We start from the raw sequence: 22,804 nt of genomic DNA, 5'->3' as shown, positions 1-22,804 counted from the left end.
TGACGTGCTAGAACAGATGAGTTCATATCAGGGTTTTTTTTATATTTTTATTTGTTAGTTTTTTTTCTCTTTATTTATTGTCATCATATTTTTTTGTGTTATTAAAATTAGTCAAATTTATTAAACTTAATTTACTCAATTATTAGAATCTCATTTTTTTCTCTCTCTCTCTTTTAGAAATGTATACATTACCTTAGTATTTTCTTCTTTATTTGTTGAAAAAAAAATGGAATATAGGCGGGCCACCATGTATTTATTCTGGAGAAAGGGACAGTAAAAGCTGGCGTCACATCTAAGGGAGCAAACGTGCCCCACCACCCTCGAACCGCCATGCTCATGGCTTCTAGAGATCTTGGAGAGAGTAATTTAACAGTTTCCACTACAAGAAGATCCTATTGATTTGATTGCCAACCTGAACCATACATATTGCCGTGGTCCTGTTGTGATTCATTTGATCTTACGCTGCCTTCAAGCATAAAGATGAACGTACAAGAGATAGCTAGGGAGTAGATTAATGGCTTCTCGAAGCATAAAGAGCTAAAAACTTGATTTCATGACCTATGACCTAATCTCTGTATACTTTTAAAAAATTTAGAAAAAAAAAAAAAAAAAAACCCTAGCTAATCACCTTCTTTAACAACACAATCCACCATTAAGCAGATGGGTTATCCTCGCAATCAAGCTCAATTAGTACAGTACTTGATTATTTTCCTTTGAATGCCTCTAATATTCTTTTACTACAGCAATCTCTTACCATCACCGTCATCATCAGCAAGTGTAATAGAACTCAGCAAGCTCCTCCATGGACCCCAACTGAGAGCCGCCGCTCTCAAGCATCCACAGCAAGTGCTCAAACAAAACAACCTCACAAGCAACAACAACTACTTGATTATCTTCTTCATCACCAGAACCAGCGCCTGACCTGTCCATTAAACCTTGGAAAAGAGGATGACAGATGACATCGGAACGTAAGAGATACCTCCTCCTTGACTTTCCAACATAAACTGCATGAAGTCCATTTGAAACCTTGCCATCGACGTGATCATCAGACTGATCGCACTGATCATGATCGTTGTTAAAAGCAGCAATGGAGCTATTTGTGCGGCCTGTCTTGGTGAAAGATGGCAATCTCTTTATGGCGGACTTGAGCTTTGTTAACTTGGAAAACTTTTCCATTTATCTATCTGTGTGTCCTTGCTTTTCTTCGTATATCAAGAACTATTAGAAAGGGAGAGGATTTTGTGTAGGAAGAAAACCAAGGGTCTGTGAGAGGAATTGATGAGGAGAAAGAGAAGGAAAGGTTCCTATATAAAAGAAGGGGCTGGAGGAGAGAGAAGAGGAACAGGCATATACGTGCATGGCCCACTGTTTGACACATAACAGCTAAGAGATTGCTGCTTTGTTTTGGCCTTTGGTGGGTGCTTTTGGTCGAGAAATCTTTATTTTTACTTTCCTGTTTTACCTGCAGACATATCTCCATTCTCGTGTATTTTTTTTTTAAATAAATTATTTTATTTTAAATTAATATTTTTTTATATTTCTAAATTATTTTAATGTGTTAATATTAAATATAAATTTAAAAAATAAAAAATATTATTTTAATATATTTTAAAATAAAAAACAATCATAATCATAATATCAACTAATTATTATTACAGTTTTGCTAAGAAATTTTGTTGTGAATGATTGCATGAATTGCAATTATGTGTATTTGATCGTATTTTTTTTTATTTCAAAAATATTTTTTAAAAAATTAAATTTATTTTATTTTTTTATTTCAAACTAATATTTTTTTAATATTTTTAAATTATTTTAATATGTTGATTTTAAAAATAATTTTTAAAACATAAAAAAAATATTATTTTAATATATTTCTAAATAAAAAAAATATTTTAAAAATTAATTATAACCACAATTAAAAAAAAGACCCTAATACAGGGAGTCGTGGCAGTTGCAATCCCACGTGAATGAATCTTAACCTAGTGGTTCAAGATCATATAATTGCCCTTTTCTCGTAATGTTTGATGCTGCCCCTTAATTATGTGTCTCCTCACAATTAAAAGCAAAAAAAATAAAAATGAAATTGTAATTAAATCGATAATTGAGATCAGAAGCAAACTAGCCAGTAGGGGTGTTGGTTCTCTGTTTTAATTCGTCAAATATCATTTGAAGCTGCTTGTTGGTAAGAAGCCAATGGTTCCCATCTGTAACACCGACTGGTTCTGTTCTAAACACCAACTAGTTCTGTTCTAAACACCAACTGATTCTGTTCTTAACACCAACTGGTTCCCATCAGAACAGAACTTAAAATGAAACTCATGCCTAATTGTTTGGCACTTGATAATTTCAACTGACACTACAAGATTTCACAGTTTTACCGACGGAACTATTCTGTCGGTGTGTGACAGAACGTTCGTCGGTAAATTATTTACCGACTATATTACCGACGGCATACTCCCGTCGGAATACCTTTTGTCGGTGATTCCACATTCCGTCGCTATATCCGTCGGTAATAAAAAAAAACACATTTACCGACGGCCGACGGCCTGTGCGCGCCAAAAAAAAAAAAAGTTTCCCGCTTGGAATATACCGACGGAATACATTCCGTCGGTGTTATGTAAATACCGACGGACTAACTCCGTCGGCAAAAGTGTCGGTGATATTTCATACCGACCGAATAAATCCGTCTGTAAATTCGTCGGTATTTTTATACCGACGGATTATTTCCGTCGGTGAGTATGTCAGTGATGGGATGGCATACCTCAGACACTGTCCAATGCCGACGGATTTATTCCGTCGGTAAATCCCTGTGTAATTTTTTTTTTTAATTATTTAGAAAAAATAATATAAATTAATAGTAATACAAACCAATTATGCAAATAAAATTTATATTAAGCAACAAAAACTCAAAGTTAAATAATATTCATTACAAAATGAATGTGTTTAAAAAAAAAAACAATTAATATAAAGGTGGAGGAGGAGGAGGAGGAGGAGGGTGGGGGTTAGGCGGCCAAAAAGGATTAGGCGCACATGTTCCGCCTTGTGTCATGTTCATGACCATTTGACGAAGCTCTTCATAGGCCGCTCTTTGTTGTTCAGACTCTGCTCTGCGTTGTTCGTCCGCCAATCTGTGTTGTTCGTTCGCCAATCTTTGCTCTTCTTTGAGTTGTGTGTACGCCTCTGATAGGTGGTCGCACCTTTGCTGCAAGGCCACAAACTCCTTAGATTGGGAGCTCGATACAGATTGGGAGCTCCCACCGGTTGAAGCAGTACCGGTCGACCGCAACTTGGCAGCGGTAGTGTTGGAGAGCCCGTAAACCCAATTTTTATCGGGTCCACCTGACGATCCAGCCTCCATCCACAAATCCAGATCGAATTCCGGATGGGTCGAAGGATCATCCCCGTATCTCTCCCTCAACCGATTATTATAGGTCTCCTGAAAAAAAAAATCATATTTAATTCAATAAACATAATAATAACTTACAAAATAAAATGGTTAAACAAACACACCACAAACTGTTGAGCACGGTTGTCAACGAACTGTTGCGTCCCCTTTTGGCGGTCATGACTCCGCACGTGCGTCTCCACAAACAGCTCCATAGGGCTCGGCTCACGTCCAAGAGACGTAGCCTATATATAATGAAAAAAATGTATTAACAACAAATTAATTGAACGATATATTTCATTTAAATTAATCTTACCATCCGTTTCGCATGTGCAGCAAACGGAACGGAGCCGCCGGTGTGCGTTGTAACCGAGCCATGAATTTGCCGATTCCGGTTGCCGGCACCGGACTGTGAGCGTCGAGTGAACCGCTCAGACGTCACGTGCTGAAGATAGTGCGGCCATATATCTTCCGGGATGTATATTGGTTTGAAATCCCTCCAAACCGCAACATCGTTCCAGCCTTGTAACCCCTTATCCCTCGCTGTTTTTTTTTGCTTTTTTCTGGGCGTCATACCAAAAATCACGCAACCTAATTCACGCACGAAAAAATTACATTTCAAAACATAAATAATTATGTAAAAAAAAGTCGTATTGTTTTCGATGTTACCTAATTGCCGCGTGATTTTCCCACACCCTCCTCACAACACTGTCATGTTCATCGTCCCAGCAGAATCGATGCTGTATATAAAAAAATAATTTTTTAAAATGTTAATAATTTATTTACAATTATAACATGAATTTATAATTAGAAATAAGCTGAAAATTATATATTAACACGAACCTCAAATCTACGAAACCATGCATTGATTTGAGGCATCCATTCAGGATGTCTGGATATCTGACTCCATTGAAACAATGGAATCTCCATCGACGCTTTAAACGCCGATGATATTAATCGGGCGGCCTCAATGTTTGTGAACCTGAAAAGAAATGAAATTAATTTGTGATTACTTCATAAATTATGTTTTAAATTTGTTTTTTTTATATAAAAAAACTAAAACATTAACAAACTTACATTGAAAGATCGTCCTTCCACTGTGCCTCGAACTGGCGGGTAAATTGATTCCGCTTCGAAGGCATGCCGCGTCTGCGATGTGAAACATCGCTGGAAGAGGCAGCATCGGTTGACGGCGCAGGTGGTGTAGGTGCCTCTTCTTGAGAGGCACCTAAGGAAACATCATCATCGCTGCTAGACGAACTTGATTCGACTTGACGACCAGCTCTGGTTTTCATTTTGCGCATCTAAACAATTTTATATTAATAATTGTAAAATAAAATTCAAAAGTTAAAAAAGATACTACCCAAATCCACAAACCTGCAAATATTAACAATAGCCACAACCAATCGAACCAATCTATACTAATTATTCCAACATATTCAACTATTAATCCTAAGATAAATTCAACGTTAACAATTACAATTCACAAATTAATCAATAATTATATTCAAAACAATAAAAAATATAACAAAAAATAAATTCAATAAATTCAACAAATTATACTTCAACAAATTAACAATTACAATTCAACAAATTCAAAAAATTCAAAAAAATTCAAAAATTCAACTTTAACTAATTCTAAGTTAAATTAACTAATAGCAATTCTAACAACACAACAACAAAAAATATTCAATAAATCCAACAATTAAATTCAATTATTCAACAATTAAATTAACAAATATTCAACAAATTCAAAAAATATTCAAAAAATTCAACTTTAACTAATTCTAAGTTAAATTACCTAATAACAATTCTAGCAACACAACAACAAAAAATATTCAATAAATCCAACAATTAAATTCAATTATTCAACAATTAAATTAACAAATATTCAACAAATTCAAAAAATATTCAAAAAATTCAACTTTAACTAATTCTAAGTTAAATTACCTAATAACAATTCTAGCAACACAACAACAAAAAATATTCAATAAATCCAACAATTAAATTCAATTATTCAACAATTAATTCAACAAATTCAAAAAATTCAAAAAATATTCAAAAAATTCAACTTTAACTAATTCTAAGTTAAATTACCTAATAACAATTCTAGCAACACAACAACAAAAAATATTCAATAAATTCAACAATTAAATTCAATTATTCAACAATTAAATTAACAAATATTCAACAAATTCAAAAAATATTCAAAAAATTCAACTTTAACTAATTCTAAGTTAAATTACCTAATAACAATTCTAGCAACACAACAACAAAAAATATTCAATAAATCCAACAATTAAATTCAATTATTCAACAATTAAATTAACAAATATTCAACAAATTCAAAAAATATTCAAAAAATTCAACTTTAACTAATTCTAAGTTAAATTACCTAATAACAATTCTAGCAACACAACAACAAAAAATATTCAATAAATCCAACAATTAAATTCAATTATTCAACAATTAAATTAACAAATATTCAACAAATTCAAAAAATTCAAAAAATATTCAAAAAATTCAACTTTAACTAATTCTAAGTTAAATTACCTAATAACAATTCTAACAACACAACAACAAAAATATTCAATAAATTCAACAATTAAATTCAATTATTCAACAATTAAATTAACAAATATTCAACAAATTCAAAAAATATTCAAAAAAAAAGGGAACGAAATATACATACCTTAATAATGTGTCAAATTCAAAACTTTATCTACATTGCAACAAAAAACACCAACACAACAAAAATAAAAACAACTAAAAATAAAATAAAATAAAATAAATTAGAAAAAAAACACATACCTTTTAATATAATGAAGATTTACAACACCAAATCTTGCTAGAGATTAAAGGTGAAAGTGTTTAAGGATTGAGGGGGAAAAAATAAAAAATCTAGGCTGAAAAACGCAGGAGAAGAGAAGAAGCGGCGGGGAGAAGAAGAAAAAATGAGGCGAAGCGGCGGGGGTGGAACTTATAGGTCAATTTTACCGACGGACTCCCCCGACGGAATTAACATCCGTCGGTAACAGGTTACAAATCCGTCGGTACAAGGTCAAAATTCCGTCGGTATTTTTCGAATTTCGCCCCGAATTTTTAAAAGCCCTCCAAAATTTTCGAAGTCCGTCGGTGATTCCGTCGGTAATCTGACAAGTTCAGGGGCGCATTAATTAACGCACTTTGGGAAATGCGCGGTTCGTCGGTAATTCTGTCGGTAAAATGGGTAACCGACAAATTACCGACGGAGCTACGCCGTCGGTAATACCGTCGATGGTGGTTTTATGTTTTCGAGCTTACTGTGAGATGCCGACGGATGTTATTCCGTCGGCATGGCCGTCGGTGATTGTGGCATTTTGTTGTAAATATTTTCGAACTCTCTGTGAGATACCGACGGAAGGTGAGTCCGTCGGTATGGCCGTCGGTGATTGTGGCATTTTGTTGTAAATATTTTTGAACTCTCTGTGAGATACCGACGGAAGGTGAGTCCGTCGGTATGGCCGTCGGTTATTGTGGCATTTTGTTGTAAATATTTTCAAACTCTCTGTGAGATACCGACGAATGTTATTCCGTCGGTATGGCCGTCGGTGATTGTGGCATTTTGTTGTAAATATTTTCGAACTCTCTGTGAGATACCGACGGACGGTGAGTCCGTCGGCATGGACGTCGGTGATTGTGGCATTTTGTTGTAAATATTTTCGAACTCTCTGTGAGATACCGACGGACGGTGAGTCCGTCGGCATGGCCGTCGGTGATTGTGGCATTATGCAGGAAAGTTTGTCTTTGTATTGCCTGTTTACCTTCCTGCAGAAACTTAACTGATAAACTATCCATCACATAAACACAATAACCACATTGCTTAAACAGTAAATATTTTGTTTTACAAAATACATCATCAATAATCTAAATTACATGAGACAAATGTTTTTACATAGGGCTTCATGTTCAAAAAAAGAAGCTTTACCTCCGTTTGCTAGCGTGAATGCCTTGTTGTTTTCCATGCAGTATGGACATGCGAGTTTCCCATGCGTGCTCCAACCAGAAAGCATTCCATAAGCTGGAAAATCACTGATAGTCCACATCAAAGCCGCCCTCATAAGGAAATTTTGTTTCCTAGATATATCATAAGTCAGAGATCCGGAGGACCACAACTGCGCCAGCTCATCTATCAACGGTCGAAGACAAACATCTATATTCCGCCCCGGGCTGCTTGGACCGGGTATGACAGTAGATAGAAACATGAACTCCGGCCTCATACACATTCCCGGTGGCAAGTTATAAACTGTGAGAATGACCGGCCAACAAGAATAGGGAGCAGCAAATGACCCAAATGGGTTGAACCCGTCTGTACACAACCCAAGTCGAACATTCCTTGATTCAGCAGAAAAGTCAGGATGAACACTGTTAAAGCGTTTCCACTCTTCGCCATCAGAAGGATGCACCATCACACCATCAACGACATCGTGTGTTTGGTGCCATGTCATGTGCTCAGCAGTCCTTGGTGACATAAATAACCTCTGCAGTCTAGGTGTGATCGGGAAATATCTAAGTTTTTTATATGCCACTAGAGTCTTCCCCCTGCCAGTTCTGGGTTTGTAACGGGAATGCCCGCATGTCATGCACTCGGTCATCACAGCATTTTCAAGGTAGTATAACATGCAGAAGTTAGGGCACATGTCAATTTTCTGGTATCCTAAACCGAGGGGTTTCATCATGGACTTCGCAGCATAGAAGTTCTCTTTGAGCCTGTTCCCTTCTGGTAAAATGCTTCTTGCCCAATCAATAATTTTGTCATACCCGGCCTCACTCAACCCGTGATCTGACTTGATGGTGAACACCTGTGCCACAGCCGATAATTTACTGTGGTTTGTGCAGCCATCCCATAATGGTTCGTCAGAATCTTTCAACAAATCAAAAAACATAGCTGCCTCTGCATTAGGTTCTTCTTCTACGATTGGACATTGATTGACATTATCTTGATTCATTCTCATTGCATCCATAACCATGTTTCTGTAAGGATTAGTGTTGTCATTTGCCGCTTCATGCACGTTGCTAGCACTAGAAGTTGACCCAACCACCGTTTCTCCCATTCTCCTATTACTAACAAATACCTCTCCATGTGCATACCAACACTCGTAATCCTCCACAAACCCTTTGTGTAGAAGATGCATCATTACAACATCTGGATGCAGATACTTTTTATTTTGACACTTCCTGCATGGACACCTAATACCGCCTCCAGTAAAATTTCTGGGAATAGATGTTGCGAAATTAATAAAACCCTGAACCCCGATACAATAATTCATCCTCCGCAATCCTTGGGGTGAATCTAGATACATCCATGAACGATCATCCATGACTTCTATCGAACCTCTATAAAAAGGACCCATTAATTAAGCAAGCTCTTAATTATTTCAAAACACAACATGTAATTCGGTAATTCTACAAATTAAATTTTAACAATTTTCAAACAAATACAATCTTACAAAATCTAAAACAAACCATAACAAGTATAAAATTATACATTCATATACTACAAGTTTGTTTGAGAAATAACAATAAAACATGTACATCTACTAAAAAAAAATAATACATATACTAAAAGAACAATAAAATTAACATTTAAATGTTAAAATTTTAAAAGATAGAATTACTTACAAAAAATGATAAAATCCGTCGGTAAATCAGAACACGGATGCTGTGACCACAAAACAAATATAACTTGTTGTGCTGAGATGAGAAAAATTCTTGTTTTGGGGTGAGGGGGGGCTGGTTATTTTGCAGATGGGGAGGGTTAGGATTAGGAAGAAGAAGGAGAAATAGGGGAGAGAGTGTCGGCAGAGGAGCCATATATTAACTTTTGCCGACGGACTTACCGACGGACATTAATATCGTCGGTGAATCCGTCGGCAAAACCGTCGGTACACGTCACCGCACGGACCTGCTGTTCAAATCCATCGGTGATTCCGTCGGTATTTTTAACGGTGCACCCGTCACGTCACTGGCACGGATCTGGCATTTCAAATCCGTCGGTGATTCCGTCGGTTTTTTTTTTACGGTGAATAGGTCCCCTCACGCGTACGGGCCCCAGTTTTTAATTCCGTCGGTGATTCCGTCGGAAAAATCACCCGCCAAAACCTCCGCGCTACTGCCCGCCCTTTTTTCATTAATTCTGAATTTTCGGTCGGTAATTCGGTCGGTAATTACCGACGGACTATTTCCGTCGGTAATTACCGACCGAATTACCGACGAATATTTTCCGTCGGTGATTTCGGCCGAAAAATACCGACAGAAAAAATTCCGTCGGTATGTCCGTTGGTATTTAGCAATTTTCTGGTAGTGTGATTAATGAAGTTCTTGTCTCAATCTTTGTCTTGATTATATATTTTGATTGTCGACTTCTGATTTTGTGATATATAGTCATATTGATATTGTAGCTAGATATTAATTCACATTAGTACTTGCAAATAATTACCATTCAAGGAAAAAACTAAAACGGAAAGGAGTTTTAACAAAGTCAAATACGGTAACTTTATATTTATATTTATATTTACATTTACATTGTAGACTGTAATAGTAAATTTTTTAGATTTTAATATTTTAATTTTTCATATTAAATTAATTGGAAAATAATTTTTTTAGTTGAATTTGAGTATGAAATTTTACAGGTAACAAGTTATAATATTAATTTAGATTTAGAAGATTCATTTAGAGTTGATTGATTCTTTATATATATATATATATATATAAAAATTCATGTTTTTTTTTTTTTAGTTTTATCTTTCAACAACATTAAAGATTGTGCTTTGTTATTTTTTTTTTCTATATAATTTTTTAATAATTTTAAAAAAGACTCTAGTTATCTTCGGTCTTTTTATTATTTTATTTGTTAAATTTAGGTTTTTTTAAAAAAAATTATTTTTAACTGCATATACAATCTCTTTTAATGTTGTCATGCAGTATTTCATTGTAGTGTTAAAAACATCGTGGTGAGCTTTTAATAGTGTGTAGTAGTGTTCACGGTGGAGTGATAATAAATCTCTAACGAGCTTATCTTCCTTCTCCTCCCTAATATAATATCATCAATTTATTTTTTTATAGTTAATTATTGCTTTTTTTTCATTTTGTTTATTGTCAATGTTTCTTTTTAATCATATTATTAAATTAACCGATTTTATTGGACTGAATTAAGTGAAAAACATGAATCTTATATCTTTTATACTTTTTTAAAAATATTGATATTGGTTGAATATCTTTTTAACTTCTTTAAAAATGTTGATATTGTTTGAAAAAAAGATTAAAAAGGAAAAATCGGGGAACTATCTTATTCTGATAAAAGGAAGAAGAAGAAGAAGAAGATTAATGTAGATATCGAGGGGTTATATCATGTGCAATGCAAGATATCATGAGCTCCTAATCATTGTCAGATCATGCTTAAGAAGATCATGAATTAGGAGCACATTCATAAGAAAGAAGAAGAAGAAGAAAGAAGAGCATTATGCTGTTTGAGAGCTTTAAAGCAGACATGAGATCAAAGACACAGCTGCATGTCGACGATTCCGATGTTGCATATACTGAGGAACACAGATATTGTGCCGTGGGGAACCACGAGATCGAATCTGGTCCAGGTTGTGCTTTCCATGTGATCTGCCGTTAATATTGTGCAAAATAGCCGGAGATTTAAACCAAAAAAAAAAAAAAAGCCTTTTCCGTTTTGGGAAGAAAAAGTAAAAGAACAAATTTATACGAGGCCAAACCCAAGACGCCATGCCCAGACAGGAGGACTATGCAAGAATCAAGAGGGGTTTTTATATTACAATTACTTTCACATGAAAAACTAAATGGTGCGTTGGAACCACTGGGTATTGCACGCACATACTTATAACATTGTCGGTTGAGATAGTGTTTTACACTCTCTCTCTCTCTCTCTCTCTCTCTCTCTCTCTTCTTAAATGTCTTTTATTTTGGTCATTTTGGTCATTGAACATTTAGTTTTTATATTGTATTTCCATTAAGAATTAAACTTGATGAATTATGTGCCAAAACAACATTTTAGTATTGGGTTAATGCCTAATTTTATAAAATTAAATTACATTTTATTGCTTACAAAAAAAAAAAATTAAGACTTTGTGAATTAAGTTTGACTCTAAAGTAAAAATACAGCCTTTCTTTTCTTCCTTTTTTTTTTTTTTTGCAATTTTTCATGAGGCATGTTTTTAAAAGTTTTGAACCCTAAACTTTAATTTTTTATTTATTTATTTAGTTCATTTAGTTCGAAACTTTTATCTTTTGGTTCAAAACTTTACTTATTCACATTTTAGTCTATGAGAAGAAGAGTCATTGGAAAACAGGGAATAAGAAAAAAAGTTATCGGTTTTTTCGCATTTTAATAGATAAAAAAAATAATCTCAATATTAATGGATTCTATTTTCCAAAAAGGGTTCAATTTAAGTGTTTTTTACCTTTTATTTTGCTAGAAAAAATCCGAGATAGGGAATGTTTTTCATCCAAGTTGATTTTTTATTTTTAGAGTGATTAAAAGTTGTTTTGAGGTTAAATATGGATTTATTAAGATTTATGAGATGCTTCTTAGGTGTTCTCAAGTAGAAAAGGGGTTTAAAATGGATTTATTTTCTTTTTTTTTTACCAAAAGATCATAGCTCATTTGTACAACTACATAGAATACATTGTCTATCCATTTTTATTTTTATTTTTAAAAAAAGGTGTTGCAAACCCGCAATCCTGGCCTTGCAAACCCACACACTTGCTCTTCTTTTTAATGGGTCAGGTGCTTAACGGTTGTATTTTTTTATATTTTTTGTTTAATTTTAATTATAATTCATGAAAATAAATTTATTAAGATTTATTTTATATGTTATTTTATTAAATACTATTCAATTATTAAACTCAACTAAGTTTATGACCCAGCTCACTGATTTCACAGGTTAACTAGGGTTAGCCTAGATTATTCTGAAATGTCATTATTTTAAAAAGTTAAAATAATGTTATCTTGAAAAAGTTTTTTTATAGTTAAAAAGAGTTTTTGATCGAGTCATGTTTGGACCCGCCACATTACTTTAGGTTAGTTCTTACCCAATTTAATTTAAAACTTGGGTCAAATGAGGGGTCAAGATAAGGGTCTCTAAGTTGACTCTTCAGGCCACGCCGATTTAGTAACATTAACAAGACATTCATAGCGACAACGCGTGGACAATGTATTATTATTATATTTATTTAATATATTCCTGTCAAAACTATTATAATTTTTTTTAATTAAAACTTGTTTTTATGATTATAATAAGATATTATCTAAAAAAAAAATATTGTGGTAAAAATGCCAAAAAGAAAAATAGGGCATGTTGATTTAATTAGAGAGGTATCTTTTTTATTCTTTTTACAAATCATCATCATTCTTCTTCTTCTTCTTCTTCTTTTGGTTTTGGTTGCTTTTTATTTTTATTAAATAAGGACCATATAACAAGAGGTCATAGTTCTTTTTAGGGGGGGGGAAAAAACATAATAAAAAAGGGAGGAATTATAGTGGCAAGTCATTTTGTTTCAATAAAATTTAAATTATTACTTTTAATATAAAAAAAACTAATTGTCATATAATTAAATTAAAGTACTCCTCACAATACAAAACAAATATCTTAATCGGCATCTATTTTTCAACTTCTTGATTTGATTTTTAGTTAACGTTAACATAAAAAAATTAATATTTATTGGTGTATGTAATTCTCAATTTATTTTATTAAACAAGCACATTAGATTTTCAATTTACAGTTAAAAAAAATATGCTAAAAAAAAACAACGCTTGCACATTTTTTTTTATGTAAAATTGTTTTTGATCCAATCCATAGTAGGACTCGATTCAACCGACTAGTTTGATATATACATGGTAGCTTAATTATTTAAAAGGTGCATTCATGGCAAGGGGATTTTTTTTTTGAAATATGAAACAAATTGGTAAAAGCTTGGGGAGAATGACATGAGTTTGAAAAGTATTTGGGAAATGGTACAATTAGAAGTTTGAACACAACTATATTTAAAAAAAAAATTATATACAACTGCTATTAAAAATAATGATTGTTTAGTCAAAGCCAAAATACATGTCTCATGCAAGTTAATTAACATGTATTAAAGTCAATTTAAAATTTTATGAAAATCTAATGGCAAGAAAGAGATAGGAGATAAGTTGATATGGCAGGAGAGATAAATATGGAAAGAAAAAAAAAAAAAAAGGTCACCAGAGATACACTAGAGCTCTATTTTTGATATACCGATACTGTTAAAAAAATCTCAACGAGACAATTCTAATCACACCTGGGAATATCAAACATGAGGTCGTAATTGATTAGGTGTTTTGTTTGAGGTTAATTATAACATCGTTTGGTGGTCTTTTAATGTGTGGTTGAAATTATCTTATCGAAATATTTCTAACAGTACCAGATATGTCGAAAATAAAATCTCGGTATGTTTTTAGTGACCCATTATTTTTTTTTTTCTTCTCTTTTCTTTTTCTCCATTTTTATTTCCTGATATTTTTATTTTTTTAGTTATTGAATTTTGAATCTCATTTATTGTCCATTGAATCTTCTTAAAATTCTGGAGTTAACTTTTGTACATGTTAATTTTAGCTTTTGACTAAACAACCATTATGCAGTACAAAACTAATATAAATTTTATTTAAATTATGTTATTTCTCAAGTATTCTTTTTAACATATGTATTCTCTCAAAAATTTTAATAAGTTATATTAGAATGGTAAAAAAAAAAAAAAACCGTGGTAATGGTAAGGGTCCATCTTCTATAGCATATTTTTTTTAAGCCATGACATGGTTCTAATTGACCGCGGTTGCAGTAGGAAAAAAAATTGCAGTTGCAGATGTTATGGAACATTCACGTTTTTTCTTTTTAATTCTTTTATTTGAGAGGAAGATAATTCGAATCATTTACGTATAAATCAAAATTAAATATGCTTTTCTAACAAAGATTAATCTATTGTAATGTAATGAGAAAAATATTATATATATTAATTTTAAAATTTATATTCAGTAAATTTAAAAATAATCATACTTTTTTATATAGAAATACTAACTTTTGGGGACATGTAATGATCACGTTTAATTACCTAAAACTCGTACCAATATATTTAAGGTTGGATTTTTCCATGCTCTTCGCTCTCCAACTTTCCTCTTTGCTTTTATGTGTGTTCATATGTATGTTTATTCCACTATTTTCTTAGTAACCAAACAGTTTAAGTCAGCCTCCTGCCAGTAAAACTTTCGTCTCTCTCTCATTTTGTCTCGTCCAACTTTCACAAGAAACAAGCAACCTTTATTTACTTACTACAAGAAGAATTTGTTGAGAAGATGAGCAAGAACAATAATATTCCTGTCCTGTCGACATTTTGGATGCTCCCAAAGAGTACATTTCTACATGAACGAACCTGGATTGTCCGAGTCTGATATCCTGGTACGTATAGCCAATGTTCCATTTTGTGCTGTAGTTTTTTAAATAAAAACATCTTTGTTGCTGAACCAATTTTATTGACTACAGGTGACTGTTGAAGATGAGAATACTCTGGTGATTAAAAGTGCAGGAAAGAGGAAACGCGAAGATGGTGATGAGGAAGGCTGCAAGTACATCAGGCTTGAAAGGAAGCCACCTCAGATGCTGCTGAGGAAGTTCCGGTTGCCCGAGAATGCCATTGTGTCTTCTGCCATTACTGCTAAATGTGAGACTGGGGTTTTGCCTGTGGTTGTTGAGAAGCATCCTCCACCACCCTAGACAGAGTTGCTATTACTATCTCTTGAAATTAAGGAGACTGAAGAGTGAAGAGAAAATTTGTGGAAGATAATGAGTTAGGTTAACGAGCTCTTAATTAGGGTTTTGTCCAGTTTGTCTTCTTGATGTATATGATTTTGCAAGCATCTTAGGCTTAAGTTATGGTAAATGTGGATGATGGTGGTGCAACGAACCCGTGCTGTGTCGAGATTTGAAACCATATTTGCTAGATGGAGAAGAGGCAAAGCAATGCATCCCTCCATCGAAGCATTCTAGTCAAAGATTCAAGGGTAACAGCGGAGGCCTAAATTCCCAGGGTACAGAGCAGGAGAGTTTGACATCTTTTAGAGAGCTTGTAACAGCAACAATTTCAGTATCCGGTAATGAATTGGCAAATTTAAAGAGCAGAACTCGAACAAAAAAGCTTAAAATTAAATATATTTTAAATCAACAATCCTGTCATGACCAGTTTGGCCATGCTGCTTGATCTACCAAAATTGCCTGGTTTATAACTTGGCGAAAAGTTTTGAAGCGAACGAGGAAAATGCACCAACAATACACACCAAACTCTTGTGTGGTTTCTTGGGAATTTGAAGGCACATGACAGTACAGAAAAACCAACAACGTAAATTAGGACTCTTTAGATGATTTTCTCTTCTTCAGTGATTTAGACTTTTTCTTTCTTTCTGACTTCTTTTTTGTTGCACTATCTTCGTTTAATATATGCTCATATTCCTCAAGACTTGCAAATGGGGACGCACCTGCCTTCCCTCTAGACTTCCGCTTTCTTTTCCGTTGGTCAAGCCCATCCTCATCAGTACCATCATCTGCATCCCCGACATCAACAGCATCATTGTCACTGTCAACAATGGTGTCAAAATCTTCTCCCTCAGTATCTGTTAGGGCATCCACCTCCACATCATCAACTAAGTCATCGTCATCTTCATTAACAACTTGGTCCAAGTCATCGTAGTCATATTCATTTTCTGCTCCGTGACTAAGATTGGTAGAGTCTAATAGATCATCGATCTCTTCATTGTCACTCTCATCATCACCAACCACATCGTCGTCGTCGTCGCCATCATCACCATCACCATCACCCACATCAAACAAGTCTTCAGCAGCTTCCTCTTCAGCTGCCTTCTTCTTTTTCTTTTTCTTTGGTTTTGAAGTATTCATTTTATTCACATAAAACTTGTGAAAGACAAGATCTTCTGGAGGTACATCTACTTCAGCCAATGAAAGAATTTCAGGCCCGATCAAATGCATGTTCATGTCAAGCTGAAAAAAATGAAAAAGTCAGCGACGATACAAAGGAACTGATGCTTTTGTTGCTGCTGACAAAAAAACAAAGCTTCAAACCCTAAATGACAGGGAAATCTGAAATTCATTATATATATAAAAAAAACACTGCAAACACAAAAGGGCAACAAAAGTAAGTGCTATGATAGCTAACCTTCTTGGCTGGTTCAATTTGGGAGCCACCATGCCATGCAGTCTGCTTGGGTTTCTTCTCCATAAACTTGTCTAGGAAAGCAGTAAGTGATAGATCATTCAGTGGATTTCCATTGTAAACAATATTAGCACCAGATAGAAGTGTCCCAGCCATGGTAGCAACAGATGGATGCGCATGTGAAGCAAGTACCATCAGCTCCCACCAGCTAGCATGATCTGCATTGCTGTTGATAAATCGGAAAATAAAGTCAGAAAAAAACATCAACACCTTGAAGTGATGGTAAAGAGGCCCATAATTCCTTTTTGTTCTTTTTTATCCAAAGAAATGAAAAGCATATATACCACATACACATTATATGATGCAAAACCCAAATGCACCCATTTAATTGTAGAAAAGACAACATACCAGTAAGAAGGTTCCCTGTGACGTGGATCATATCCTCCAGGCAGGGAGGACCCTGAAGAATTTATTTGTGGCTGGTTACCATTATGATCAGATTGTGGTTGTGAATCTTGAAGTTCTTTTGAACTGTCTCCCATTAGCAACTCCTCTTCATCTGAAACATCATCCTCGGAGCTAGAAGCGGGAGAATCACTTTCATCTTCTGCAGAATCACTTTCAGAGTCGATCTTATCACCATTTTCAACTAAATCAACTTTGATCTCTTCTTTTTTGGGTGTTGTGGAAGGTTCATTATCAGTTTCTTCCATTATGTCTTCAAAATGTTCAAGATCTTCATCAACTGACTCACTTTGGAGCACCATGTTCCTGCAGGATAGAACAAGTTAGCAAACATGGAAAAAAAAAACTAGTAACAAAAAATAAAAATCAATATTACCATAAAGGTGGCCGTGCTTTGAGAACTTCCGAGAGGAGAAAAAGGCATCCACAGGAATACTGAGGTGGCTGCTGAAGGGCAACCTGTCCAAGTATCTAAGGTCAATCTTCGTTTCAAATGCATCCCAAAGAAAGGTACTAGACTTCCAGAAGATAAGGAGAAAAGAAACCTACAGGTCCCAAAATACTTTTTTCTATAAAAAAATCAGACTGAAAAATTCAAAATATAGTGTGCCCTTTTGAATGCTCAAATGAGCATGTGATTAAAATAAATCCTCAAAGACATACATATGAAACACTAACGCCTTGTTCTGTCATTCTACTAGAAAGAATAGAGATATATGTGAAGCAATTAATGCCGAATCTTACACAATAAGCTATTATGGTGAAACAGGAATAGGAAATCAGAGAAAAGAGTTGATCAGCATTTATAGATAGGTTCAACTAGAATGATAGATTATTAACCTGCAATAGTCGCTTTGAAAAGGCAGCAACCCGCTTCAGATTTACATCACTTTTCATGGCTCTCAGAAGGAGTCCAATAAACATTTCTGCCTGAGGTGCAAACCATACAAAAGGGAAATACAATAAAACAAGAGATTCAGGGTCAATTTAAATCATAGACAGGAATTGGAAAAACAAAACCCAGCCTGCTTAAACACCACGAGCTGTTTTGAATGGTTAAATGATATAAAAGCAATAAAGGGTACCAGCTCAAAGAACTGAAGCCGTATATATATTAAGAAAATAAACGTCATCTCCTAGCAAAGAAACACTGGATACTTGCCTTGGATGAATTCATGACAGCTGGAAGTAAGAGTTTGGAGTACAAAGAACGGTAAAACCGGTCACTGACAATCTGATTCTTCAATGAGATTTTATCAAGAAGCATCAGTGCCTGAATCCCCACATTGAAATTCTTGGAGTGAACCTGCACGATCAAATATATATATATTGCTATTAAAGCACAGCATAATACCGAAATTGCCATTTACCAATCATTAGGTAGCCATGTTACATCACTAAATGGAGTTCTCTTGCAATTGAATGGTAGACCAGGAGATTACCAGTTGGAAGAGCGTTGGTGTTTGGACCTCAATAATGTCATCCGCCTCAGCACTTGAAACATAAGGAAATGCTCTATTAACACCCTGACAAGATGGCAACACAAAGGAAGCATAAATTCTGAAGCTGCTGCCTTAACAGAACAAAATCTTTGCAAAACTAAAATGTTGGAGAGCTCTAAAGAAATGCCTGCATTCATTTGACTTCTCCTATATCAAAACTTTCCTCTAAACATAAAAATTGTTAATACTGACTGTTAAAAGAGCTGATAGAAGTCGTGAATCCAATTCAATGTGGGATTCTGGTGAACTTTTTATCTCGTTCTCTTTAGAAGAACCAGAAGTATTTCTCTCTGCCTTGCTGCTTTTATCCATCTTTTTGCTGCTGCCTGCCTCAGTTATCAACACCTGTGATTGTGGTTTGTCGACATTATTCACAAAGGAGAGGTCAAATGGGAAAAGAACACATCAGATATGAAAGTCATTAATACCTTGAACAGAGCAAAGTATACATCTATTAGATGTTTTGCCACTTTTGGTCCATCGCCTCTATGACCAAGACGAATTTGACTCAGAAAATTAACCTGCATATGTATAAGAGCTGAAAATTAAACCAGATCAACTGAGATGCACAGTTTTGCTTAAGTTGAGTTCAAAACACATCTCTTCCAGAACTAAAACAGAAAGCAGTTTCTTGAAAAGAGTGTAATTCAGTAACAATTTAGTTAAGCATCAGGGTCAGGAGATAGAGAAAAATAACTACCCAATTAGGTTGTAAAACTTCAAACAACATCAATTACATGCAAGAACGATGCAAATAAATCATTTGCCATGACAACTGAAGCATATTTATAAATGCAAAAGTAATAGAATATGACTTCTCTTCTAAGTTTAACCCTAGTAAACATGGGTTTCACATTTCACAGATGCAGCATAAGAATGAGTTACTGATCAAAACTACATCTACTGCCTTAATTCCTTCTTTTTTCTTCCCTGGGTATTATTAGGAAGAACAAGAACGAATATCACAGAACAGGATGACTAGAGCACAAATGTATCAAACGCATATAAATGTGATAACTATGGCCTAGGATGGCAAAGGCAAGCTTGAAGGATCTACCATGAAATATATCACAACATACAATAGCAACGGTAATTGGAGTTGAATGAACAATTTCAAAATCAAATAAAAATTAAGAGTGAGAAGGGTTCCATGAGCATAATCCAGATCATTAGCTAGCAATTAAGGAGTGTGTTTGATTAGACATACAGCATGGTACTTTGATCGTAATCCCAAATGAGGTCGAAAAAGAAAAGAGTCCACTTCATCAATCACCACAGCCTGCAAAATAAAATGGCCTACAGAAGTCAACTAAATAAATTCTTAAGCCAAACAACATATACGAATACAAGTAGCTATATTTAAAAGTTGTACCTTCATGTTTGGGTGGTCAGACAAAAGGTTGGATAAGTGAAAGTCAGCATTGGATGCACTTTTATTTTGGGGATCACCTAGCTGTAATATAGAATCCAGGCGTAAGATACATACACTGGCTTCATGAAACTGTATCGCATTCCAATAAAGAGCTTCCAAAGACAATACGCTTAATTCTCTAGACAGGTAGAATCAAATGCTAACTTACTTTGTTAACTAATGCAGAAAGCAATCTGCGCTCCTGCTCTGATTTGCTCTTCAACAATGCATACATTATCTGTAAGAAAATCACAAAGTGCTAATCATGTTCGCATACCCTAAGAAAACCAAAGGAAATGGTGATTACTTCTCCTTGTAAATAAAAATCAAATACATCAATTGTTCAAATTGCATGCTGAATCATATTATACTCTTCAAAATCTATGCAAGAACACAGATCATTTGAGGACTAAATGAGAAGGCCAACCTTCAATGACTTGTCTTTTAGTGCAGGTAGCATATCTCTTGATGCTTCCTCAAGTGCAAAAACAAAACGTTCGTACCTGAGATATTAATGCATGTCTAATTAGGATTGAATTAAGGCATGCAATGCTTGTCAATGCAAGGAATGAAAAGTTGAAGACATGCTGTTTCCACATGATTGATAGGAGCAAGAAAGAGGCCTACCTCTGCTTTAAACAGTCCTCCCAATACCATAAAAGAAGAAGAGAATAACCATCTTTTGTCTCAGGAACATTATTTAGAGGCCTCTGTAAAAGGGTCTTCAGCTTACGATCAGGTAGCAAACTGGTTAAAAGGATATGAAAGGCAGATTAGTACACCAATGAATGAACACAACATAGGGAAACCATTGATAGCAAGCTATGACAAGGAACACCTCTCTGATCATGTGATATCATCCATCAGGATAATACCAAACTAAGAGGAAAAAACATCTCATCCTCACAGATTCACCATTAAATCACAATGAACAAAGGGCCAACAGTGTGAAATTCATAATTTTCCAAATACAACCTATATCAGGCACTAACACAGAGAGGCAAGTGGCCAGAAGCAGACCACATACAACTTCCTAAACTAATATAGAAAATGAAAAGGATATAAAGCGAGTAAAAGAAAAGGGATAGAGAGTAGTAGGAAAAATGACAACGTTGAAATAAAAAGCTCTTTCAATGCTTCAAATCCTGTTAGAGCATGCCGCTTCCCCACCTTGGATGTTACCATTCCTGTAATCAGTATTACATCCAATCAGGACATGGGACTAAATCATATTCAACAAAGAAGAAGTACTTAGCATTTAATTACACTATAATCTTCACATACTAATCCACTAAAATCCATACAATAGTTCTTCCACATAAGCTAAACCTAAAGTGAAATGCAATGCTATGGCTACAATACAAGCAATGATTCAAATGTTTCATATCCCTATAATAAGAGGTCAGACCCAAATACTATCCTATCGTTGATCAAGGAGAGAAACTTTGGTGATCGTAGTTCATTGAAAGCCAATTACAAAGGCCAACAAGAAACAGGAAAGAAACAAATTAAAAAATATAGAAAAATAAACATAAAAACAGCATTAAAATCCAACAGAATACCTAAAAGTGCATCAAGTGACCTCAAATTTCCAACAGGATTGTCACCAATAAGCACAGAAAAGGCAGACACTTTATCAGCATTAGTCCCAGACCTCTGTGTAGCTAGCAACATCTTAATATCCCCCTTTTGACCTCTACCCTGTTCATAATCTTTTCCATACTGCCACATCAATCTCTCCCCTAACTCTCTTTTCTTCTCCACAAAGCTTTTCCATTCCCCAACACCCATTTTAACTTCCAACTTTCCTTTGCTTTCTTCACCCAAAACTTTGTTCTCCAATTCCATTAAGTCCACATGCCAGACACCCACTGCACCTGCCTTCACTAAAGGCAACTTAGGGAGGTTCTTGTACTTGTCAAATTTTCTTGTAATATTACTGTTCTTGTCATCATCACCGGCATCAAGTGACAAAATTGGAGGCTTTGGTGTTGGTTTTGAAATGGGTTTTTGTGATTTGTCATTTTTGTTTCTAAAATTTGGAGGCTTATTTGGGGGTTTTTTATCAAGATGGGGTTTTTGAGAAGGAGGAGGTTTGTCTTCGTTTTGATTTTGTTTTGGTTTTGGTTTTGGTTTTGGTTTTTGTTTTGGTTTAGGGTTTCGAAAATCAGTATCGTTGAAACCAGTGTAGGAGGAAGTGGAAGAGGCGAGGCCTAAAGAGGAAGCAAAAGAGGCTACCTCTGATTTCAACGCCTCTATGTTGTCCTTTGAGGGCTTCGTGCTTTTTTCTGTCACCATTGCTTCTCTGCCTCTGCCTCTGCCTCTGCCTCTGTCCGCTCGTAGAGAGAGTTTTAACTGTAAGTAGTAGGGTTTTAGCTTAGGTGGGCGACATGTCGCTTATTTGTTTTCTCGCGCTCCTTTATATCTGATGTCGCTTCTTACGATAATTAAAAGTTTTTCTATCATTGTTGTCAATTTTGGAAGAAGAAAAAAACACTAAATATATAAAAATCAATTTTATGTAATTTTGTAAAAGATATAAATAATGATATTTTTGTTAAAAAAAAATGAATCCTTTAATTATTGTATTTGTGAGATTTTATATGTGAATTTTGCATCTTTTACCTTTAAAGATGAATATTGAAAAAATAATTAATTTAATGTTTTTAATTTAAAACATTCTAGTTTAATGCTTTAAGGAATCAAAAGGCTAATTCAAACGTATTTTACTAAATTCCATGTAAACCTATACTAAGGTTAATAATCAGGGTCATAATTAAAAAGTAAATAATATCTTGA

The 22,804-nt window shown here is 34.5% G+C and overlaps 2 protein-coding genes across 2 annotated transcripts; both read right to left on the bottom strand.

The window, feature by feature from the left end:
• Positions 1–440: 440 nt before the first annotated feature.
• On the bottom strand, positions 441–1,291 carry LOC118034872 (auxin-responsive protein SAUR78). Its single transcript, XM_035040303.2, has one exon. The coding sequence runs from the start codon at positions 1,174–1,176 to the stop codon at positions 769–771; it is 408 nt and encodes a 135-aa protein (XP_034896194.1). The 5' UTR covers positions 1,177–1,291; the 3' UTR covers positions 441–768.
• A 14,294-nt stretch (positions 1,292–15,585) lies between these two features.
• LOC118034873 (protein SLOW WALKER 2) lies at positions 15,586–22,378 on the bottom strand. Its single transcript, XM_073404244.1, has 16 exons — positions 21,568–22,378; positions 21,117–21,192; positions 20,633–20,752; positions 20,433–20,508; positions 20,175–20,243; positions 19,967–20,047; positions 19,802–19,873; positions 19,023–19,115; positions 18,787–18,939; positions 18,535–18,618; positions 18,251–18,398; positions 17,933–18,018; positions 17,469–17,551; positions 17,036–17,398; positions 16,631–16,853; positions 15,586–16,455 (listed from the first exon to the last, which is right to left on the bottom strand). Exons 1-16 carry the CDS (start codon positions 22,301–22,303, stop codon positions 15,805–15,807), a joined length of 3,114 nt encoding a protein of 1,037 aa, XP_073260345.1. The 5' UTR covers positions 22,304–22,378; the 3' UTR covers positions 15,586–15,804.
• Positions 22,379–22,804: the final 426 nt, after the last annotated feature.

This window comes from Populus alba, chromosome 1 (genome assembly GCF_005239225.2).
Source record: "Populus alba chromosome 1, ASM523922v2, whole genome shotgun sequence".
In the NCBI taxonomy this organism is placed as follows: Eukaryota; Viridiplantae; Streptophyta; class Magnoliopsida; order Malpighiales; family Salicaceae; genus Populus; species Populus alba.
This window is presented reverse-complemented; position numbering and strand designations above follow the sequence as displayed.

What these genes read in the sequence shown, in the direction of transcription:
- LOC118034872 (XM_035040303.2), bottom strand. Translation starts at nt 1,176, where the DNA reads ATGGAAAAGTTTTCCAAGTTAACAAAGCTCAAGTCCGCCATAAAGAGA.
- LOC118034873 (XM_073404244.1), bottom strand. Translation starts at nt 22,303, where the DNA reads ATGGTGACAGAAAAAAGCACGAAGCCCTCAAAGGACAACATAGAGGCG. An exon ending in AAAGCACGGCCACCTTTATG is followed by an intron (nt 17,399 to 17,468) that starts GTAATATTGATT and finishes TCTATCCTGCAG; the next exon opens with GAACATGGTGCTCCAAAGTG. An exon ending in CACAGGGAACCTTCTTACTG is followed by an intron (nt 16,854 to 17,035) that starts GTATGTTGTCTT and finishes ATTTATCAACAG; the next exon opens with CAATGCAGATCATGCTAGCT.